The sequence below is a fragment of the Pristis pectinata genome, chromosome 3 (genome assembly GCF_009764475.1).
Source record: "Pristis pectinata isolate sPriPec2 chromosome 3, sPriPec2.1.pri, whole genome shotgun sequence".
NCBI lineage: Eukaryota > Metazoa > Chordata > Chondrichthyes > Rhinopristiformes > Pristidae > Pristis > Pristis pectinata.
The window spans coordinates 41,317,814-41,339,744 of NC_067407.1; the positions used below are offsets into that span (position 1 = coordinate 41,317,814).

The following is a 21,931-nucleotide window of genomic DNA, read 5'->3' on the forward strand; positions in this document are numbered from 1 at the left end:
ATAAATGAGGTATAAGCAAAGAGGAAAAGGCCTTATAGAATTCTCCAGGAAATCCATCAGGACCCGGAATCTTTCCAAAATGTAAAGGTCACACAACCTTGGCGATTTCCTCGTATGTAATAGATTGATCCAACTGTTTTCAATTTTCAGTGGAAAGTATAAGAACGTTTAATTGGTCAAAGAAATTATCCATTACTGTATTATCTTTAGGAAAATTAGAACTGTAAAGATTAGAATAGAATTCTCTAAAAGTATCATTTATTTCTAAAAGATCAGTTGTCCTCTTGCCATTGGCTTTCAAAATTTCTTTAATTTGCCGTCTAGGTCTGGAGATTTTTAATTGGTTAGCCAGTAATTTACCTGTTTTATCTCCATGAATATAAAATTGACTTTTATCTTTTAAAAGTTGACTTTCAATTGGATACGTTAAAAGAAGATCATATTTAGTTTTAATTTCAACTTGCCTTTTATATAAAGCCGGATCTGGATCCAAAGCATATTTTTGATCTAATGGTTTCAGTTGATCAACTAGATCAGCTCTTTCTCTGTTAGCTTTTTTCCTGATGCTTGCCATATAAAAAATAATTTGACCTCTAATAAAGGCTTTGAAAGTATCCCAAACAATAAGACTAGAAATCTCTTCTGACAAATTCTCTTTTAAAAAAAGAGTAATTTGTTTCTCCATAAATTTGAAAACATTTTTATCAGATAACAAGGTTCGGTTAAAACGCCAAAATCTATTTATCTGAGGGAGCCCAGGGAAATTTAAAGATAGAAACACAGGAGCGTGATTTGAAAGAGCAATCTCTTTATAGTCACCGGATCGAACTGATGAAATCAGTTTTTCAAAAAGTTCTGACTCTTGTCCATGTTGGGGGAAAGAAAACATCTTACCATCTTTTTTGAAGAAAAGAAATCAAAATTCCAAACCCACAGAGACATGATTTTTATTTTACTGGGATCAATTATTGTTCTTAAATCAAGGGAATCAGATCTTCAAGCAGGAGAGTCCCTGCACTCTCTTCTGCTCACTGACTTCTAAAACCAGCAGCTTTTCTAAAGGTAAAGCAGCTGACTGGTTATATTTTCAAATGTTAGCAACTAGTAAGCAAGGCCTCTTGATTTAGAACCACTTTCATTTGATTGCAAATGGGTGGCTCTACTGCTATGAAATCACTTCTTAAGATGATTTTGTACAGTTGGTATTATTCCATGTGGGTGGTTATTCTGCTAGGATATTACTTGTATCATACCAACACAAATTCATCTCACAGTGACACAAGGCAGCCAATTTCTATTGCCAGGTATTTATTTTTTGAAGTTGTAACATTTTGTCACTTAACCAACAGAGTTGGCATACCTTGTACCCCTTAATGTTTGGCAGCACGGTAAGTTTTTCACACACAAGTTGGTGGTTATATGGAATAAGCTGCCAGAGGAGGTGGTGGAGGCAGATACAATTACAAAAGGCATTTGGATTGGTACTTGCGTAGGAAAGTTGTAGACGGATACAGACCCAATGTAGGTAGGCCTCACAGTCGGCATGGACCAGACGGGCAGAAAGGGCTCATTTCTGTGTTGTACGATTTATGATTCTGTGACTTATTGCACTGCAAATAGAAATACTGGGAGTGGAAGCAGCGGCCAAGCATGTCAGATGTTCAGCTGATTGATACTGTTTTACCTTCAGAATCCAAGGTAGATCTGTAACACTGAAGACATTTTGGCAGCTAGAAAACAAAAATACAAACCAAAACATTTTAAGTAATTATGAGTATATTGCAGTATGAGGTAAAAAGGAAACAAACTGCAGTAGCAGTTTGACTTTGTACTGTTTCTAAAACTGATCTTGTAATAGACAAGAATTACTGGGTTTAGTATTACATTAGTAGGAAACATTTATGTTGGGAATTTCCTTCTCTTTAAGATGTGAAATATCTGAACTGTGTCCAGGAACTCTTTCCCACCCTGTGCTAACATTATGCAATCTCAAAAAAAGCTGATGTACCAGTATAATTGCAATAATTATCCCAAGATCTTTGTTCATGAGATCAACTGTCTGTACTGTCAATTCATTCTTGTTTTTTGTCTGAATTGTAACTGCTCAGACTTATTTTAGATGACTCTTGCAGAGTGAAGCTTCTGCCTATCTGTCCAGGTGAGATTTTATGACAAGATGCAAGAAATGAGAGCAGCACCTAAACCACAGGACCTACAGTCTCTGTAGAAGTTTAGTAGTTGAGCTGTAGTGATCGATTTTGTTCTGAAGTATGTGAGTGTTGCGCACAGTGACATTGCTGGTAAATTTTGTTTTTAAGAAATACAAAGTCTTTGGAATAAGAGTTTAAGTAGTGGTGAAATCTAGGGAGCAAGGGCTTTTTTAGCTAACACTAGTTGCAGCTGAACACAAATAAAATTAGCTAACAAATGCATAGTTATTTGGCCTGATTAAGTTTTGAAACTGGTCTCAATGATCTGTAGTTCAAAGGCTGTGTCAGTATTCCCACAGAGCCCCACATATAGGAAGAATTTGATAAAACTTTTAATTGAGTGCATTTCAAGACTGCTGGTGGTTCATGTTCATACTGCAGGGTCACAGCTAACCACATGGCATTGCTCAAATAATTGTAGACCTTGCTTTGGCAGGTAGAGTGGGAAATTGGACATCATTGGATTTGCCCCTCATCTCTCTCAAGTCACTAATACTACTGCAGGGTACTTGTGTTGCTTCCTGTAAGTTACTTCACCTGAATGCTTTAAAGGTAGTGGTTACAATAAACACTGACTTCAGTGGGGCTGAAATTAAGTTCAAGCACATTTGCATTGTACAGCTCGTCTGCCCGTAAAGTAAATGACGGCCAGCACTTCCTGCAAGGACCGGAAAGGTCAAATGGCCTCCTTTGCTGTAAACTTCTGAGATTCTCAATTGTTTTCCCCCTAGTGCATTGACTTCTGTGATCGAGGCAGTGGTTCAAGAATGCCAAAACAGTACAAGAATTTTCAGATTGAAGTAAGCAAGACTTCTGGGTACAGATTGCATGGCTCCGACAGTTACTTCTCAAATCTCAGGGAGCTCATGAATCATCTCAAAGGACAGATTCTTAAAACCGAGGACATCAGCTTCCAACTGAAAACCTGCTGCCCACCAAAACCTCAAGGTAAGGATGATGAGAGCTTGCTGCATTTGTTTTGAAGTGAGAAGCATGAGTGCAAGTGCCTAGGTCCTGTGTGCAGAGAACCATCGAGGTTGCAACAAGTAGGAGAGAAACTGAAGGAAATCTGGTGGTAGTTTTCTGTGGATGAGATTTTCAAAGTATTTGTATTCTGGAGTAAGAAAAGACTAATTAGCTAAGTCAAGTTCTGAGTTGGAATGTGTGAAGAATCTATGGGCTAGAAATTCGCCCTCAGTTGGGAGTGCCATCACAATGTACATTGGTGGCTGCACATTCCATCTGCTCCAAAGTTCTGTTCCTTTGATTTCAAGGGAACCAAACTTTGAAAGTGGAGCAACAGTCACCACTGTATTGTTTCTTTGGAGCAAGGCACACTTCATTATCAGAAGGGGCAGTGCTAATGCTGTAGGAGCTAGTGCTGAAACCATTGAATTTGATGCCTCCCTTTCATTCCACTTTCTGCCTATCCCACAATCTCTTCAGATGTATAGGTTGAAGATGGTGCAAGCACATACCCTTTGTTTTAACCACACCCCTCCCCACTCCTTTCTACTATGATCTTATCTGTGTACTTTCTCCTTCGCTTTGTGTTTGGGAAGTGCAAATTGACCTGTTAGTCAGCAAGAATGATGAAGATATACTGCTGCTGGATTTTGCACTGGCGATCACCACCTGATTAGATGCAAAATCTGCATGTGATGAGATATTGAGCCCAAGTGGTCTATAACAAGACCAGAGGTCATGGGTAGCTCAGGTGCCAGCTTGCTACAAGGGGAGATCTTGCAGAGATGAGAACCTTGATGGGTTTGCTTTCAGAGGAAGGCTGATGGGTGCACGCCTTGAAGTTTTCAGTTGTGTTGGAAAGCCTGCCAGGAAATGTTGAGGAGCATGGAGAGGTCTGGCTCCAACTTAACACAGGTATGTCCCAAGAGCTTGGGGCTCATCCTTTCCAGCATGGAAGTGACAGTGAGGTTCATCCGTGGACCTGTGGGCTGAGTATGATGCATCATTGATGGGCTGCCATGTCTGCTTCTCCTGCAGCATCAGCCACTTCCACTGTAGCATCCAGACATGGGCTGGAAGCTCTGACTGAAACCACATAGTCAGCTTGCTGCCATGTGGGCTTGCGTTATGATTATGTAGATAAATGTTGGATGGACCTGCAGGATGCACAGTGGTCCAGGTATCTCCTCCAACAGATTACTTGGTTGTTCATCTGCTTCCCTGTGCTGTGGTAGAGGGTCCATAGAGTACAGACCTGCTTTTTTCTCCCAGGACGAGGGCATTTGTGCTTCAGTCCCTGTGAGTCCAGCAATGTCCATGCTGTTGCCTGGGCCCCAGGCAGATTGCTCCTGTCCACACTGAGGTGATGTAACCTGGAGCCAGAGCTTTGAAGTCCAGGAGCCAATCAGCAGCCACCTGTAGTCTCCCCCACTGAAAGCAGCCATACTGCAGCCAGTGAGGGCACTGCATGGAGGAGAACCAGCAGATTGTAGCGCACGACAAAGATGGGCACTTTGAGAATGCACAATGTAAAATATTTTTTTGAGGTTTTAATATCCTTTGCCATGATTTCACTCTTATGCCTGGTTTCCAATACTTATTTTGTGTTAACCATTACTTTTGTTTTGTGACCAAATGGTTACTTTTGTCAGGTAGCAGGGAAGGTTATGAGTGTGGGACTGCAGCTAAATGGGGAAGTAGGGCTGAGGTTGCTAATGTTGTGTTTGACTGCGTAGGTTGTGGGTTCCCTTCCCCCTCATCAACAACCACTTTTTGTGTGATGGATGGTGATGATGGCTGTCTCCTCATGAAACTGAGGTTGTGCAGCAAGTCATGAGACCGGCTCTCCCAGAGAACAAGAGCATTGTTTTAGCAGGTCACAGGTCTGTGCTGTCATGTGTTGTGGAAACTTCTTGCACACACGAGTTCAAACTGGAGCCATGAGTCATGGCGATCCAATGGATTTTCCCTGTTGTTCAAAAGCTCCCTTTGGATTGCTGTTAGAAATACAGATGTCACAGTCCATTACCACAGAATGAAGGCAGCATAACAGCTGCAAGAATACTGGGCATCGATCTGGATAGTCATAGAGTGAAATGGGGCGTGTGGTCCACTGAGTTTGCACTGACCACCAAACACCCATTTACACTTAATTCGTTGTTTTGTTCGCCTTGCATTCCCATCAACTCCTCCCAGATTCTACCATTCACCTACACTGGGGCAATTTACAGTTGCCAATTAACCTACCGAATCACGTCTTTGGGACGTGGGAGAAAACTGGAGTATCCAGAGGAAACCCAGTGGTCCCAGGGAGAATGTACAAACTTCACATAGACAGCACCCAAAGTTAACATTTGAACCCAGGTCACTGGAGCTGTGAGGCAGCAGCTCTACTAGCTGCACCACTGTGCCACCTCCAGGGAGTGAAATCCTTGCTAAGTTGAAATGTAGCAAGCACAGTGGGTTTACTCGGTGCCACACTGCTCATGGGGAAGCCTGCCATGGAGTTGTTGACCTGCTAAATGGAAGTGCGGTGAATCACATGATCTGCATATCTCCAACAGGCATTAAATGAACTTGTTAATACCTCTACCAGGAAAGCAGAAGACATAGTTTGTGTCTTGAGACGCCATTTTGGAACCCAAAAGATGCTTGTACCACCCAAAACGATCGGTCTGTTCAGAGCCCGATCTCTCACCTTGGCTTATCCAGTACCATTTATCTCAATTCTTAAATGGCTTACAACTACAAAGATAGCCTATGTTTGAAGTTAGGTACTTGGACGTGCATTCCCATACTGGAGAATACAGCACAGATTTTACATGGTTAAAAATCATAAGTGAATCAGGAATGTTATTCATAAGTTGCACTTTACTGACAGAAAGCTGTATAACAGGCACCTCTAAACTGTCCTTTCCTTGTCAGACAGTTCTTCTTGCAAATTGAATAGATCCATGCTTGAAAATATGCAGTAAATTTTACTTAAGACAATGTATTACTCCAGTAAATGCAAGCAATTCTACACAAGCTTTGGATGAAAAGTGGCTCGTGATTGTGATTAACATTCCTCTCAAGTTAAATATTTTAATTTAAGATATATTCTGCCCATTAGTCTATGGGGATCTGTTTTCTTTACATGTTTATAGCAGAAAGAAGTTTCTTATCAAAACATCTTGTTCTGACTGACCTTTAGATGTGGCTGGTGTGATTTTCTGCAGACCATATTAAGCTTAACCTTGTATGAGAATCCATATTTATGTTGATGCATTTGGAGAGCAAGTTTAAAGAAATACTATTTACACTTTAAACCAGAAACTCCAGAAATCTTTTACACGTGGAACTTTACATCCATTTCATTGAAATTATCATTGCCCCAGCAGTCCATTCTACCTTTACATCTTAAAGATTTGAGACAATATCCAGTGCAGGAAGGACAGAGTTAATGTGGTCTTACTTTGTTTATCAGCTTTCTGTTTCCTGACTGATTAAAGGAACCTGTTGACAGGCTGGAATTTAGTTGATGATAAATCTGTCTTTGCAACTTAAAAAAAAAAGTGCTAAATTCCAAGCAAATGTATTTAAAACTGTGAATTGGTATAGATTTGATTTACCTGCAAATTTCAGTGCATTTAAACCCTTCCCATTTAGATATCCCTTAGCAGTCATTCTTTTTGCTCACTTTCACACATGGAGCAGTGGTCTGCCACAAGAAAACCATCACCCAGTGTTAAGTTGCTAAAATGATTTGTCAATAAATAATTTGTAGCATGCATATAGACTCGTAGGCTGACAATCTACAAAGCCACCACGTATGCACCTTTCCTCCTTTTGAACCCACACTTACAAACCTACGCACTGCTAAAACCTACACATACTATGCAGTCCCACATGTACACCCACGCAGTCCCCTTAACAAGCCTACACATCATACATTTTGAACTTTACAGCTATTAACATAGATAATTAAAAAAAACAATCAAAGAGAAATTATCGACTCGCTTACTGGAGATGCTGTTGTTATTGTCAGAAGCAACTCCAATTACGAAGTTGCTTTAATTTGAAACGGCCACAACTGACCTTTTTTAAAGTTTAGTTTATTTTACAGAATCAAAGTATGCATTTCTATTTGTGTTATTGTCTATTCAAAACCTTCAACTTACTCTGATACTTAGTTAGATTGTGATTGACTTATTCCTCTCAAGTCTATATGTCTACCTTTGATATTACTGGATAATATATGACAAAAATCTGTTGGTCTTGGACTTCAAAAGTTCCATTGATATAGTATTGATCTGGCAGGAGACAGGTGTCCAAATTTCCACCGTTCTGTGTAAAAAAAAAAGTATTTCCTGATCTCACTCCTGAATCACTTAGCTTTAGTTTTAAAATTATTTCTCATGGATGTAGATTCCCTCACCAAAGAAACTAGTTTTTAAATATCAACCCAATCATCTCCCTTTAACATTGTAATAGTCGATTGGGTTGATATTTGCGCTACAGGCATCTAAACCTGAGGGAATATGATTCACATTTATGCAACCTGTTCTTGTATTAATGCTATAAATGCCAGTATTTTTGGGGTAAATTCCTTGCAAGGTCAGAATACCTTTGAGGGAGTGCCGTGGCCAAAAGTGAGCTCGTACTCCATTTGGAATACGACCATCTGTACAACTTCTCTCCCTTCTGTTCTGGCTTACTTCAGATAAGGGACAACTACCATTTTGTTTTTTTTCAATTACTTACTGTGCCTCTAATTTAATATTTTAGTAAATTGTGTTGCTGAACAAATAATCCTTTGCTTCTCCACAGTTCATAATCCTTTGACACAAAGAAAATACCCTGTCTTTGTGGAATCCAAAGAGTAAAGCCATATGCTGCTCCATAGTGAGCTGGCAGAGAATTGTAGACTGTCTGATTGTGCCCCCTTGTAACTTCCTGCTTCTTCCACACAGTGCACTATGCCTCCTAACTCATTGTCATTTGCGAATGTATACACACAGGAGTCAATGACTCCAGCAAGTTCCCCACAAATGGCAGTTTCCTGGTTTCCCTCTCTCCATTTTACAGTGATGTTTAGTTTTCTCTTCCAGCTGATGAATGCCGTGTTCCTTCCCTTCCCTTGTTTCTAGGTTCTTGTCTACCTCTTCTATTTTTTTCCCTCAAACTGTAAGAAAAGACTCAAAGTACATAGTTTACAAGTTATATTAGATTAGATAAGATATCTTTATTAGTCACATGTACATCGAAACACAGTGAAATACATCTTTTTGCGTAGTGTTCTGGGGGCAGCCCGCAAGTGTCGCCACGCTTCCGGCGCCAACATAGCATGCCCACAAATTCCTAACCCGTACGTCTTTGGAATGTGGGAGGAAACCGGAGCACCCAGAGGAAACCCACGCAGACACGGGGACAACGTACAAACTGCTTACAGACAGTGGCCGGATTTGAACCCGGGTCGCTGGTGCTGTAAAGCGTTATGCTAACCGCTTTCCTTATTATCTATTAAATCATCAACTGAATCTATCCATAGTCCTCTAAATGTTACTATTCCCAGATTCTCCTTTATTTCAGATTTCCAGTGACTTCTGTGCTCTGTTTCTTATACTTCCAGCATTGATTGTTTTTCATGTTTTCTCTCTCTATTTACACCTCCTCTGGACAGGTTAGGTGTATTAGCAAGCCTTCACAACCACCCCTCAACTAACAGCAATCTGTCATCCATGTCTCTTGGTCTTCATCCTATCACAGATATTCTCTTTGTCCTCCTCACCTCTCCACAACTTAAACTCACCCTGAAACATTAGATCTGTCTCCATCTTCACAGGTGCTACCTGACACACCATTTACAGCATTTTTAGTTATCATTATCTTCATCACGAGCTATTCCTAGAGAATGTATGAGTTAAGATTTCTCATTGTAACCATATTTTTACTCCATGATTCCTTGATCCCTGTATTGATACATTCACACAGTATTGCATAACCTACTCACACTTAAGTCCTGCATTGCTATTATTTCCTACTTCCACATGCATGATGTACCTGATGGAATTTTGTGATGGTTAGCTAAAGCAGTGGGCAGGGAAATGTCTTTGGACCTTGCCTATCTGTACTTCCAGAAGACATTTTATAAAATTCCTCATCAGAGACAACTCACTAATATCTGAAATTCTTGGAGTTGAAGATAAATTATTAGCCTAGTTGCCCATGCGTCAGGAAACAAAGTTGAGATTCTGGGGAAGTGCTTAAATGAGCAAGATATGATTAGTGGGGTCCTTGATTGCTGGGATTAGAAGGGCATGTAATCATGTTTGTTGCCAATGTAATCATGGGCTGCATTCCAAGCCACGTGGATGGAAAATAAATTTGGAGCAAATAAACAAAACTGTGGCAAATGGAATTTTAGATATGCAGATATGAAATCCTGCACTGTAGTTGGAATAAGAACAGGGCAGAGTGATTTCTAAACAGTTAAAATCTAAAACCAATGGATAGACTTGATTGATTGCATGTAGAAGGGAAGGGCATGATATACATATTCATTGTAATGTTATGGGCAGTTGTAAAAATAATACAAAAGGTGAGTGGAATGCTGCCCTTTATCCAGAGGCCTGGAGTATAAAGGGTAGAAGTTATGACACAACTTGCCCCTGGCTAGACTATACCTGGAATACAGTGAGCAGTTCTGGACTGTCAACATATTGTCTTGGCCTGTACCCTCTTCCACTGTAGAATACAGTGCACAGACTCTATCATTCATAATCCAGAATGTAAAGTTTCGTGATGATTATAAAATGGCACGAAACATTAACTGAGTAGAATTTGAAACACAGCAAGCATGGAACGTCATGGAACGCAAGAACATGGAAGTGAAGTGGACATACAACTTCCATTAGTCAGGCTTTGCTTAAGGACGCGACATATATAAATTTCCTTCTAAACACACACACAGACACAGACAGACAGACAGATAAAACAGCCTTTCAAGGAGACCATCCTGTACAGAGTACAGAATAAAAAGTTTTCCCGGTGTAAGCTGGGCTGATAATACAGAGACATCTAGAAATAAAATCCATTTACTTTCTTGTTGCAGAAATCTCTAATCTGCTGGTGATGACAAAGAGCTGGTCCCAGATTTCCCAGCTGACTGCAAACAATTACAACTTAAGTCAGTTGAGCTTTCATCGAATCCGCAAGGAGGAAATTTGTGAGGTAGGTCTTTCAATACTCTGTTCCATTGCTACAGACTTGCGCTGGGGTTTGGTTTCAGTGAGGCCTGAGACCTTTTATTGCCCAAAACAAATAGCCATTCTTTGTCTGTGTGCCTGATTTGTAAATAAAGGCATTTTTGACATTGGAGACCATTAGAACTGGTGATTCTCAACAAGACTTTGCATAGACCTGTTTTCTGGTATTGTTGTACTGATGGTATCAGAAGCAGTGCCAGCTGACTGTTTTTAACATTCTCCAAGGATGTGGAGATCAATAGTGACGGGAAGGAAGTGGTTGCTGGAGTTCACAAATGCTGGGATAGAAAGCCATGTAATTACATTTGTTAATGACATAAAGATCAGCCGTGTGGATCGTAACATTCAATTACAAAGTGATGTTAGTAGATTGAGCAAATAGACAAAATTCTGGCAAAACAATTTCAATGAATGCAAATATGAAACTGTGCACATTAGATCTAACTAGGATAGAACAGAGTGCTCGCAAAACTGTGAAAAGCTAGAACCAATGGAGGTCAGAAGAGACATAGCTGTGTGGGGAGGGGAAGGAGGAAAGTTCCAATCCACGTATTCAGTATAATGTTATGAACAAGTATAAAAAGATAATCAAAGGTCATTGGAATGCTGTCCTTTATTGAGAGGCATGGAGTACAAGGGGATAAAAGTTATGCAGCTATGCAGCGCCCTGCTTGGAGCACTTCTGGAACACTGTGAAGGTGGTTTTTCTGGGCCTTCCTCTCTTCCAGCATTGGAGTATAGTGCACAGACTCTATCCTTCCTAACTCATAAATGTTTTATGATGATCTTTGCTAGAGGATATAAAGCACTAACTCAGTGGAACGTACAGTTCCCGGCCGAGATCAGCCGATTCAGCGTGAACTAGGCGATGAAATTGGAACCTTCCTTGTTTCACTGTTATGGTGCAGTACAAAGCTTTGACCTCCTGACCAAATGGGGCATTTATTGCTGCAGTGTAACACAAATTAGAAAATCAGCAGAAGAGGAATTCAACCTACAATTGGTATGAGGTGCTACAGCACACCATTCTGCTCCTTTGTTTTCAGTATAAACCCAATACAACTGCTGACCTTGATCAGTTTTTCTACTTCCTGATTTGTTTCCACTTCCTAATTTAGTATTATTGCTGTGAGACAACAACAGTCTCTCTGTTAAGTTCCATTTTGTGTGTCTTTGTGTGGTTTGGCACTAGATCTGATTCAGTACCTTTAATTGATTTGTACCCACCAGAATGAACACCTTGGAAGAGGAACCAGAACAAACATTTATTCTGGGACACTGAATTACAAAGATGATGACGAGGAGAATGGAAGTTTCTATAATACAAAAGACATCCGAGTAGTGCTCAAAATCCTTGATCCCAGTCACAGGGACATCTCACTAGTAAGCTGGAACTGTGCTGTATAGAAGTAACTTTGTTTGAAATCAATAATTATTTACTGGAGCTGGGTTTGTTTGTCTGGGCAAGGTTGAAGACAGCCCCTCATGGTTTTTAAGTGCAAGATGCATTGATAGATTGACTTGATCTTCTCTCTTGACTGACTGAAAAAAACATTGGTGAACTTTCAAACCTTTGTAATTTTTCAAAGTGTGGAAATCAAGAGAGGGAAAATTAATATTTTTCTTTGACTGTTAAATCAAAGACTGAGCAATGCTAATGCTTTCTTTCAATCTGAACAGAGCTTCAAATCACATTCTCTGCAGCAGAAAAGCAGTCTATACTCACCTCTGTGTTGCCCACCTTCCTCTCCATGCCAAAATATCTGCTCAAAATCCACGCAGTTATCATCTCTGGTTTCAGGTTTTCCAGTGTTGGGATTCACCCAGTCCCAACTCATTCAAATCTCTAATGCCAGAGTGATATCCTCTACCAAGCCTCATTCATTCACCACCTCTTTTCCTGCTCTCTACCTAATTACCAGACTCCCATCTGCTGCGGCATCAAATCCAAATCCACAGCCTCATTTCTTTAGGCTCTTCACTTCCTTCAGCCCCAGAACTCTTAAAGTTTCAGCTTAAAATAGTACTTGAAATCAGTCAGCCATGGGGTACTGAAACTCCCAGGATACTTTGGTGTTTATCTGTAGTCTTGTAAAGTATACCAATGAATCAAATGTTATTCCCTTTGCAGGCTTTCTTTGAAACAGCTAGTATGATGAGGCAAGTTTCTCATAAGCACATTGTACTCTTACATGGAGTTTGTGTTCGAGATCTGGAGAGTAAGTAACATTTTATTTACTAATTACCCAGGTGATATAGTATCCTATCAGCTTTGAAATAACATTTGAATCAACTCTAGACTAATGAACTAACCCTCCCTTTATTTTAAAAAAAATAGTTTTAATTGTCTTAACTCAAGTGGGATAATATGGCCCATAGCCAGACTGACAACTGATGAGTCCTGCCAACAACTTTACTTTGCAGAACTCGAAGAGGTCTGAGCCTACATTAACTGGCCTGTGTTAAAATCTACTATCCCAAAACCCCTTACCTTTGCATACATTAATACAATAAACACAGTTTTGACAATAAATACATATTTTAATTTGTTAATGTTCAACAAAAGGTGACACTTTATTACTGCAGAATGGAACACACATATTGAGCACCAGTTGGGTTGTGGAGTAAGCAGATTCAGATGTTAAAGGTTCTTGTTATTCTGCCAGCTCCTTGTTCGGTCTGGTCACAATAACTGATTTGCGAATGCTGCAGTGGTCCAAAAGGATTGTGCTATAAAGCAGAACAGTTGAAGCTCCTCTATTCCGAGGAATGAGGAGGGATAAATGGAGTGCAGAGAGCCACAGACAGAGTTTGAAGGCTGACAGCTGCTGCAGTGTTTAATTATGATCATTGTTACATGTTATTAATAACCATCTGTTATTATGATCAGTCCTATGTATAAAACTATGTTTGGAGAAGTTGAAAATTCTTTTAATTAGGGTTAACCCAGGACTTTACAGTGACTAATAAGCTTAGTTTATTTGAGGGTTAATACATCTCTTAAAAATCTGAGAATTATTGCAACACAGGAAGGAACCCATTAGCCCTTTAAGTGTGTGCCTACTTCTACTGAAGTAGTCCCATCAGCCCCATTCCCACATACTTTCCCCACAGCCTTGCAGATTGTTCTCTCTCGAGTGTTTAAAGGCACAGGTTGATTCTGAATCTGTTGCCGACATAGGTAGTGAATTCCAGATAATAACTGCTGAACAGGAAAGTCTTTCTGCGCATCCCTTTTTCATCTTTTGCCCAAAGTTTTAAATCCGTGTCCCCAGGAGAACAATGAATTTGAAAAGCAGAAGGAGAAATTAGATTAGATCTTCCTTGGTTGATTTTAAAACAATGCACAGCCAGTCAATGGAGTCATCGTTCCTGTATTAGCTGCATACTTGTGAGCTATCTTTTTCCTTTTAAAAGTATCCAGCTTATTTATCTGTTTATTTTTTAAAAAAACACAAGATTTATCATTAGAGCAATTAAATTATGGCATTAGGCAATGTTTTAGTTTTTTCTTCCTATTTGTCTATTATATCTTCACCCAGATTAAATTATTAACTTTCAACTAGCATTTATCAACTCTGTAAATGTACAGTAACGCATGCGTACAACTTTATTAAGAATGGACACAATGGAGGGGCGCCGGTATATCTAAGTCCAGTATCACGGTCCAGTGGTCTTAGGCGGTATCTAAAGTATAAATGGAAGCAGAGTAATTGCTACATGTGATCAGTAGACTTGGCCACTGCAAGAAGAGAAACCCTAATTTCAGTGTTTCATTATCATTCAGCTTCTTGGAACATGCTACACCAAACTGATCTAATCAGAAAAGATAATCTGCACAGAATATTTTGTTTTTGTAGCTGGATTGCTTAACTATTTTTAGAATTTCTCCTGTTAGAGCATGTGTTGGGTTTCTCAACAAGAAACCTTTATCATCTACAATGGCTTCCAATAAATTGAATGAGGATGTGGTGCTGATCCTCAAGGAGAAGAAACTTGCCATCTCCAGGATGACCATAAGTTAAAATTTTATATTGTTTAGTTCATGATGTATAAGACCTTTACATGATGATTGTGATCTCCCTTCATAATCATAGAAAACGTGCCTGAATAAAGATTGCCATTGCCTTTCACACTGTTATTGATGAAGAGCTTAATGGTGCCAAATTGTGTTTAAATTGTCAGCTCCCAGGCTTCCTCAAATCAGCAGCATAAAAACTGTTGACAAGAAGTAAATGGGGGATTGATATGTGCACATGCTCCTTTCCTTAGGATTATGTGCCAATTGAAAGAAATTTTAATTTCCTTTTAATATCCTTATATTTCTAATCAAAAGAGATGTCAAGCAATGATGAAGGTGCAAATGCCAATGACTTTTTTTTTCTAGATATCATGGTTGAAGAATTGGTTGAATTTGGACCACTTGATTTGTTTATGCACCGAAAGCGTGAACAGCTTTCAAATTGCACACCTTGGAAATTTCTGGTTGCTAAACAGCTGGCAAGTGCATTGAGCTATCTGGTAAGATTGCAATATTAAATTTGCTAAAATGTATATGTGCTTGCGTAATGTAATATGTAAATTACAATAAAGAGAGAGTGCAGTCGAAGTAATTCTGAGGCAGAAGGAAGATGCGAATAAAGTGATAAAAGGAACATCAGATCAAACAAAGTGTTAGTGAGTGTGAGATCATCCATTTTTGATTAAGATATTTTAATTGGGAGAAAGCTGAGTGTTGTGGAAGAACAGAGATTTGACATTTCATGTTTTCAAAAGTTCAATTGGCAAAAACCATTGCAAAACAATAGATAACAAAAACTGGTGGAGTGTGGATAGTAAAGAAGATTGTCAAGTGGGATATAGATCAGCTGCAGATATGGGCAGAGAAATGACAAATGGAGTTTAATTTGGGTAAGTGTGAGGTGTTACACTTTGGGAGGTCTAATGTAAAGGGAAACTATGCGGTAATGGCAAGACCCTAGGAGCATTGATGCACAGAGGAATCTTGGGGTTCAAGTCCTTAGCTCCCTGAAAGTGGCAACACAAGTAGAAATGGTGGTAAAGAAGGCATATGGCACACTTGCCGCCTTCAGTCAGGGCATTGAGCACAAGAGTCTGGAAGTCACATTGCAGCTGTGTAAAACTTTGGTCTGGCCACATTTGGAGTATTGTGTGCAGTTCTGGTCACTGCATTACAGGAAGAATGTGGAGGCTTTGAAGAGGGTGCAGAAGATGTTCACCAGGATGCTGCCTGGATTAGAGTATTTGCTCTAAGGAGAGGTTGGACAAACTTGGGTTGTTTTCTCTGGAGCATTGGAAGCTGAGGGGAGAGCTGATAGAGTTTTATAAAATTATGAGAGGCATAGATAGGATAGATAGAGTCTTTTTCCAAGGGTACAAATGTCAATGCTAGAGGACATAGCTTTAAGATGAGAGGGAGAAAGTTTAAAGGAGATGTGCGGGGGGGGGGGGGGTAAGATTTCTTGCACAAAGAGTTGTAGGTGCCTGGGACTTGCTGCCGGGAGTGGTGGTGGAAGCAGGTACAATAGTGGTGTTTAAGAGGCATTTAGACAGGCACATGAATGTGCAAGGAATGGAGAGAGATGAATCATGTGCAGGCAAAAAGGTTTAGTTTAATTTGGCATTGTGGTTGGAACAGATATTGTGGGCCGAAGGGCGTGTTCCTGTGCTGTACTGTTCTATGTTCTGTGCTCTAGATTAATTGATTTCATGTCAGGAAGTTGAAAATATGCAAAGTACATTGTGATTGATGTACTGTATCTATGTAAAATCTTAGGAAGATTGCAGAAGACGCACACAATGCAGTTTTGGCCTCCACATCAATGAAAAGATACTGATGCAATACTGTTCTTATTTTTGAGAATATTTAAAATATTTAAGGGTTCAACATAGAAACAGTTAGTGGTAATTGAAGACTTTGGAATGGAATTATGATTCTATATAACCAGTTCAAGAGAATAAGCAGGACACACCTTTCTACACCGAATTATGTGGCTGTGTCAGTATAGATAAGGCTTTCAATTAAATAGTTGGCAGGGGTTGACTGCTGATGAGGGGAAATTTAGAAAGATAAAGGACAAAGCAATTATGTAGGGAGGCAAGATTGTAATTGTTCTTGCATGGCCTGAGGGGGTAGATGTGGAATTATGCTTCCCCTGGCTGATGTGGCTGGAACCAAGGGTCAGCATCTCAAAATAAGGAGTTGGACATTCAGGGCAGAGAAGAAATTTCTTCACCCAGAAGGTGGTGAACCTTGAGAATTCTCTACCAGTGAGGGTTGTGGAGGCTCAGTTGCTGAGTGTATTTCGTATAGATATGGACAGATTTATAGATATTATGGGAGTCGATGGATATATGGTTAGAGCCAGGAAAATTGGGTTGGGGTAAAGCATCGACCATGATCTTATTGCAGGCACAAGGGCCAAGTGCTAACCATTGCTTCTAATTCTTAACCAGTCTGTCGGAAAGGACTGTTCATAGTAACATAAGGGTGAACCTCCAATTAGAATTGGAGTAGGGAAAACTGGTGAAAATTGAAGGTGCTTTATCAGAATGCACCCAGCTTTGGTCAAAGCCAAGTGAACTGGCAGCATAGAACAAAATAAACCAGAACAATCTCAGTGACATATTGCAAAATGGGAGTTGTATATAAACCCTCAAACTGCAATGGTAAAATGTGGCACTTTATTGAAGACCTTCCAAAAATCGAAATACATGGCGTAGTGTAATTCAGGAAATTGGAGCTGCATGTAACAACAAAACCACAATATTGACAGGGGACCCATATAGGCTGAGCAAGCTAAATTAGCATAAGTAGTTTGGAGTGTATAAGAAATGGTTTTAGAATAGTTTGCACACATTGCAAATGTAACACTACTTTTTTAAATGGCAGGGAAGGGAGAAAACAGGGAACTATAGACAAATTACCCGGATATCAGTAGTAGGGGAAATATTATAATGTATTATTAAGGAAGTAGCTTCAGGGCACTTGGAAATTGCTAATAGGTTTGGGCAGTCGGCATGGAATTATGAAAAGAAAATCATATTTTGAGGTTGTAAATAGCAGAAATGCAAAAGAGCAAACCACTTGATGTGATGTATTTGTATTATTGGAAGATCTTCAGTAAAGTGCCACACAAGATTAGTGAACAAGATGAGAGCAAAATCTACTGGCACGGATTGAGAACAAGTTAATAGAGGTAAGTTGTGACTAGCAGGGATCAATGCTGGGACCACAGCTGTTCACAATGTACATCAATGATTTGGATAAGGGAATCGAGGACAAGCTATCCAAGTTTGTTAGCGATGCAAAGTTGAGCAACAGTGTGGACTGTGAGGCCGATGCAGAAATGTTTCAGAGGGATATTTACAGGGAAACTGAAAGGACAAGGACATGTCAGATGGAATGTAATGTGTTACGTAATGTAGGGTCATCCACTTTGGTAGAAAAAATCACGGCATGTTTATTTTTAATTCAGTGGTGTTGGATAACAAGCACAAAAATATAGAAGGCAAGCATTGTATTGGACTCTCTTGTAGGAGAGTTTGTGTACAAGAGTAAAGATATCTTGCTCCAACTATATAGGGCCATGATGAGACCTGGAATATTGTGTAAAGGACAGGTCTCCCAAAGTGAGCAAGAATATACTTGTGATGGATGGAATATGGTGAAGGTTCACCAGATTGGTTTCTGGAATGGCAGTTTTGTTGTATGAGGAGAAATTAAGAAAGTTGGGTTCATGCTCTCGAGTTTAGACGAATGTGATGTGATCTCATTGAAACTTAGAGGGTTGATGCAAAGTTGCTATTTCCCACGTCTGTGGTGTCTGGAACCAGGAATATTAAAATAAGGGGTTGTCCTTTTAGGATAGAAGTGCAGAGAAATTTATTCACCCAGAGAATGGTGAACCTTCAGAATTCTCTATCCAAGATGGTTGTGGAGGCTTAGTAGAATGTATGCAAGACTGATATTAATAGATTTTTGGATATTAAGAGAATGGAGGGATGTGGGGTGAGTACAGGAAACTGGTACTGAGGTAAACGATCAGCCATGATCCTAGTGAATGGAAGAGCAAGTCTGAATGGCTGGCTGGTGTACTCCTGGTATTGTTTTGTAGATATGTTCGAATGTATTTTTAGAGTTAAAAATTGAAGCAGGTGCCATTTTAACCTTGTAGAATATGTAGTTTATTGAGGAAAGGGGAAGAAATGGAAATGGAGTTGGAAGGTTGTCTGACTGCTTGCAGTGTGAAGGAAACTTGACAGCTTAATTGAATGATTTCATATTGTAATTTTTATCTAATAAATTGTAATTATAAATTTTATGAAGAAAAATGCTTGCTAATTATTAATTTTCACTCAGTCTGTTCTATTATGTTTTAATTTGTTCATTGTAGATGATCTGCAAGTAGCTATTTTACATGCTAACAACATGACATTGAATTTTATTTGAATGATAGAAATATGATAAAATATATGAAATATGTAATTGTGCATGCATATCTGTGGTGGGGTTAGTAAGGTGGGTGGATGAATATTTTACATCACTGCTTGTGTTTTAAAGTGTTTAAAGCAGATTCAGTGATTAATTGGGTGAGGCTGAAGTGACGTGGGATAAATTATTTAAGACTTAATGGACTGAGCACTCTTTTCCATTTTCATGATCTCTTGCACAATTTCCATCCACATGGAGAAAAATTGACTGATGCATTTAATCATCTCAGAGATTGAGTATGGAACTAACATGAATCAATTTCATGAACAGGAGGACAAGAATTTAGTGCATGGAAATGTATGTACAAAAAATATTTTGCTGGCAAGAAAAGGGATTGAAAATGATGGAGGTCCATTCATCAAACTGAGTGACCCAGGAGTTCCTATATCGGTGCTGTCCAGAGAAGGTAATGTTACCAGTATTTTAGAGGCTTTGAATTTTGGGGAAAAAGCAATTTTGATGTGGAGTTATGGAGATTATTTTAGCCTAAATTATCAGAGGAAGATCAGCCCTTGATCAGTTTACAAGCAAATAGTATGGCATGGTAGCGTAGTGGGTAGCATAATGCTATTACAGCGCCAGCGATTGGGGTTCAGTTCCCGCTGCTGTCCGTAAGGAGTTTGTATGTTCTCCCCATGACTGTGTGGGTTTCCTCCGGGTGCTCTGGTTTCCTCCCACACTCCAAAGACATAGGGGTCAGTAGGTTAACATGGGTGTAATTGGGCGGCACAGGCTCGTTGGGCCGAAAGGGCCTGTTACCGTGCTGTATAAATAAAATTTTATAAAATAAAGTACATCTGTGTGTTTACCTGTGGGATAAAGGCTATAAAAGTAAGTTATGAGTTGCAGTGGAGTGGGAGGAACACAGCTTTAGGTGGAGTCTGTTGAGTTCAGGAGTGTGGCAGAGTCGCAAGATGATCAACAGATACTGATGGGTGGCAGGTGGGCATTGTGATAGGTATGGAATTTGGTGGCATGAGGTGTAGGCAGTATGGAAGTGGCAGCAGTGGGCAGATTTTCAGGCCGTGGGCTTTAGGCTTGAAGGTAGAAAGGGTAAATCCTATGATCTTGCAGGTTATGGAAAGCACTGATAGTGTTCCAGACGTGGCCCTGTAATCAAGTGTCTCCATCATTAGAGCAAACAAAAATTGATTACTCAATTTATATTTGCTATGAAATTTTTCATTATAATTTAGTTTGGAATAGCTTAGTGCCTCCCTCTCTGCCGCAATGCCATTCACCATCTAATACTACACAAGTTGTAAACTGGGATGTGGATTATGCTCCACTTCGGCCTTGTTGGGGAAAGCTCTAGATACAGACCCAGTTGTTACATATTAATAATTAATCACTTGGTCTGTGCCATTGGCTGAACTCTTCCAAATGGCAAATTGCACTGAGCTTCGGTGCCCCTCCACTGAGGAACACAGAAATCCTATTATTGATCATCAACTGTTGCTATAAAGTATTCATTTGCAGTTAATGGAAGAGAAAAGCAATGAGGATGAACTCAAATTCCATTGCAGTTGAATAGCCAGGCAGCAGCCTTGCACATCGCAAAGGCCATTTGAGATCCTGAAGAACAGTTGGCACCGACGAATTGTATCTGACCTAGAATCACTGTGTCAGGGCAGCCAGAAATCCTTGTTAAGTAGGTGGACTCAATGTATTTCACAAACTGGTAAGTTTCATTGTAAATGAAAACACTTAAATATTAGCTTTTAATCAGGATCAAAAAAGACCTATGTGGAGCACAGTCCACCTAGTAGCTTGTTTCTTATTGTTGTAGAACGTGTTGAACGCATTCCATGGATTGCACCTGAATGTGTAGAAGATTCCAGAAACTTGAGCATTGCCATAGACAAGTGGAGTTTTGGTACAACCCTGTGGGCCATCTGCTATAATGGAGAGGTGCCTCTAAAAGATCGCAGCTTGGCAGAGGTATTTTTTTATATTGTGAATAAGCTCTCTCTGCTTTTCTCTCCTTATTTCCAAAGTATATCTATTCCTTTTACCTTTTTGTTGTTGTGGACTTTTATTTTTTGAGTCAACATTTTCCAACACACATTTCTGTCAATATTTGGTATGAAAAGAATACAATGGAACAGGAATGTAGAAATTTGTCATCTTGCATAAGTATGTCCACCAGGCACCTAAAATGACAATCACATGTTTTATTCACTAAGTTCTTGGTCAGCAGCTGAAATTTATGTCCAAGGTGAAGGTTTAATTCAATTAAGGAAATATTTTTTTATTATTTATGTGATTGATCAATTTATTTGTGTGCTGTTTGATGCCTTCATTAAGGTTTCTGCTTTTGACAGGATTCAATCTCTTGTCACTTTGTATGGTTTATATAAACTAAAGGTCATAGTTGGAGCATAATTGGAATTATGTCATTAATCTGTCTCCCTGATACAGAAGTGTTTTTTTTTAATACTTAGTGAAGCTTTCATAATTTATTCTGCACCTTTTACCTCCCAAATAATTCTGGAGGTACTTGAACAGATACTTAAAAGGTGACAAATATATATCTGTGGTTTTATTTTTGCCCTGCTTTGATACTGGGATCTGCATTTGGATTCTATTGGCTGACTGTGTTCTGGACATTCTTTCCCAGGATACATTAGTACCAGTCAGTCAGAGGGATATTTTCATAATGCATAACATTTAGTGCCCAGCTGTAGGTAATGGTATCAAAATTGTTATATAATTTTTCTTGTAATCCTCAGGCTGAACCGATAAGATATTAATGCAGATCCCACCATGGTAACTGAGAGATTTACATTCAATTAATTAATTATATCTGGAATAAAATATCCATTAGTGACAATGAAACCACAGATTATTTAAAATCCAATTTGTTTTGTTGAATACTTTATTAAAAATAAATCTACTGACCTTTCTTGGTCTGACCCTCCAAGCTCCATAGAAGATTGGCCTTTAAGTCATTCTGCTATGGCAAATTTTTACAGCACAACCAACATTCTCTT

At 39.4% G+C, this 21,931-nt stretch overlaps 1 protein-coding gene across 2 annotated transcripts in view; it reads left to right on the plus strand.

Annotated features, from left to right (window-relative positions):
* jak1 (Janus kinase 1) overlaps window positions 1–21,931 on the plus strand; it is a 114,717-nt gene that overhangs the window by 71,510 nt on the left and 21,276 nt on the right. For both annotated transcript variants that reach the window (XM_052012603.1, XM_052012602.1), the window contains exons 10-16: window positions 2,942–3,158; window positions 10,270–10,388; window positions 11,654–11,806; window positions 12,555–12,642; window positions 14,811–14,944; window positions 19,209–19,344; window positions 20,728–20,879. In XM_052012603.1, coding sequence (XP_051868563.1) covers window positions 2,942–3,158; window positions 10,270–10,388; window positions 11,654–11,806; window positions 12,555–12,642; window positions 14,811–14,944; window positions 19,209–19,344; window positions 20,728–20,879 — 999 coding nt within the window. The remainder of the gene's footprint in view (window positions 1–2,941; window positions 3,159–10,269; window positions 10,389–11,653; window positions 11,807–12,554; window positions 12,643–14,810; window positions 14,945–19,208; window positions 19,345–20,727; window positions 20,880–21,931) is intronic.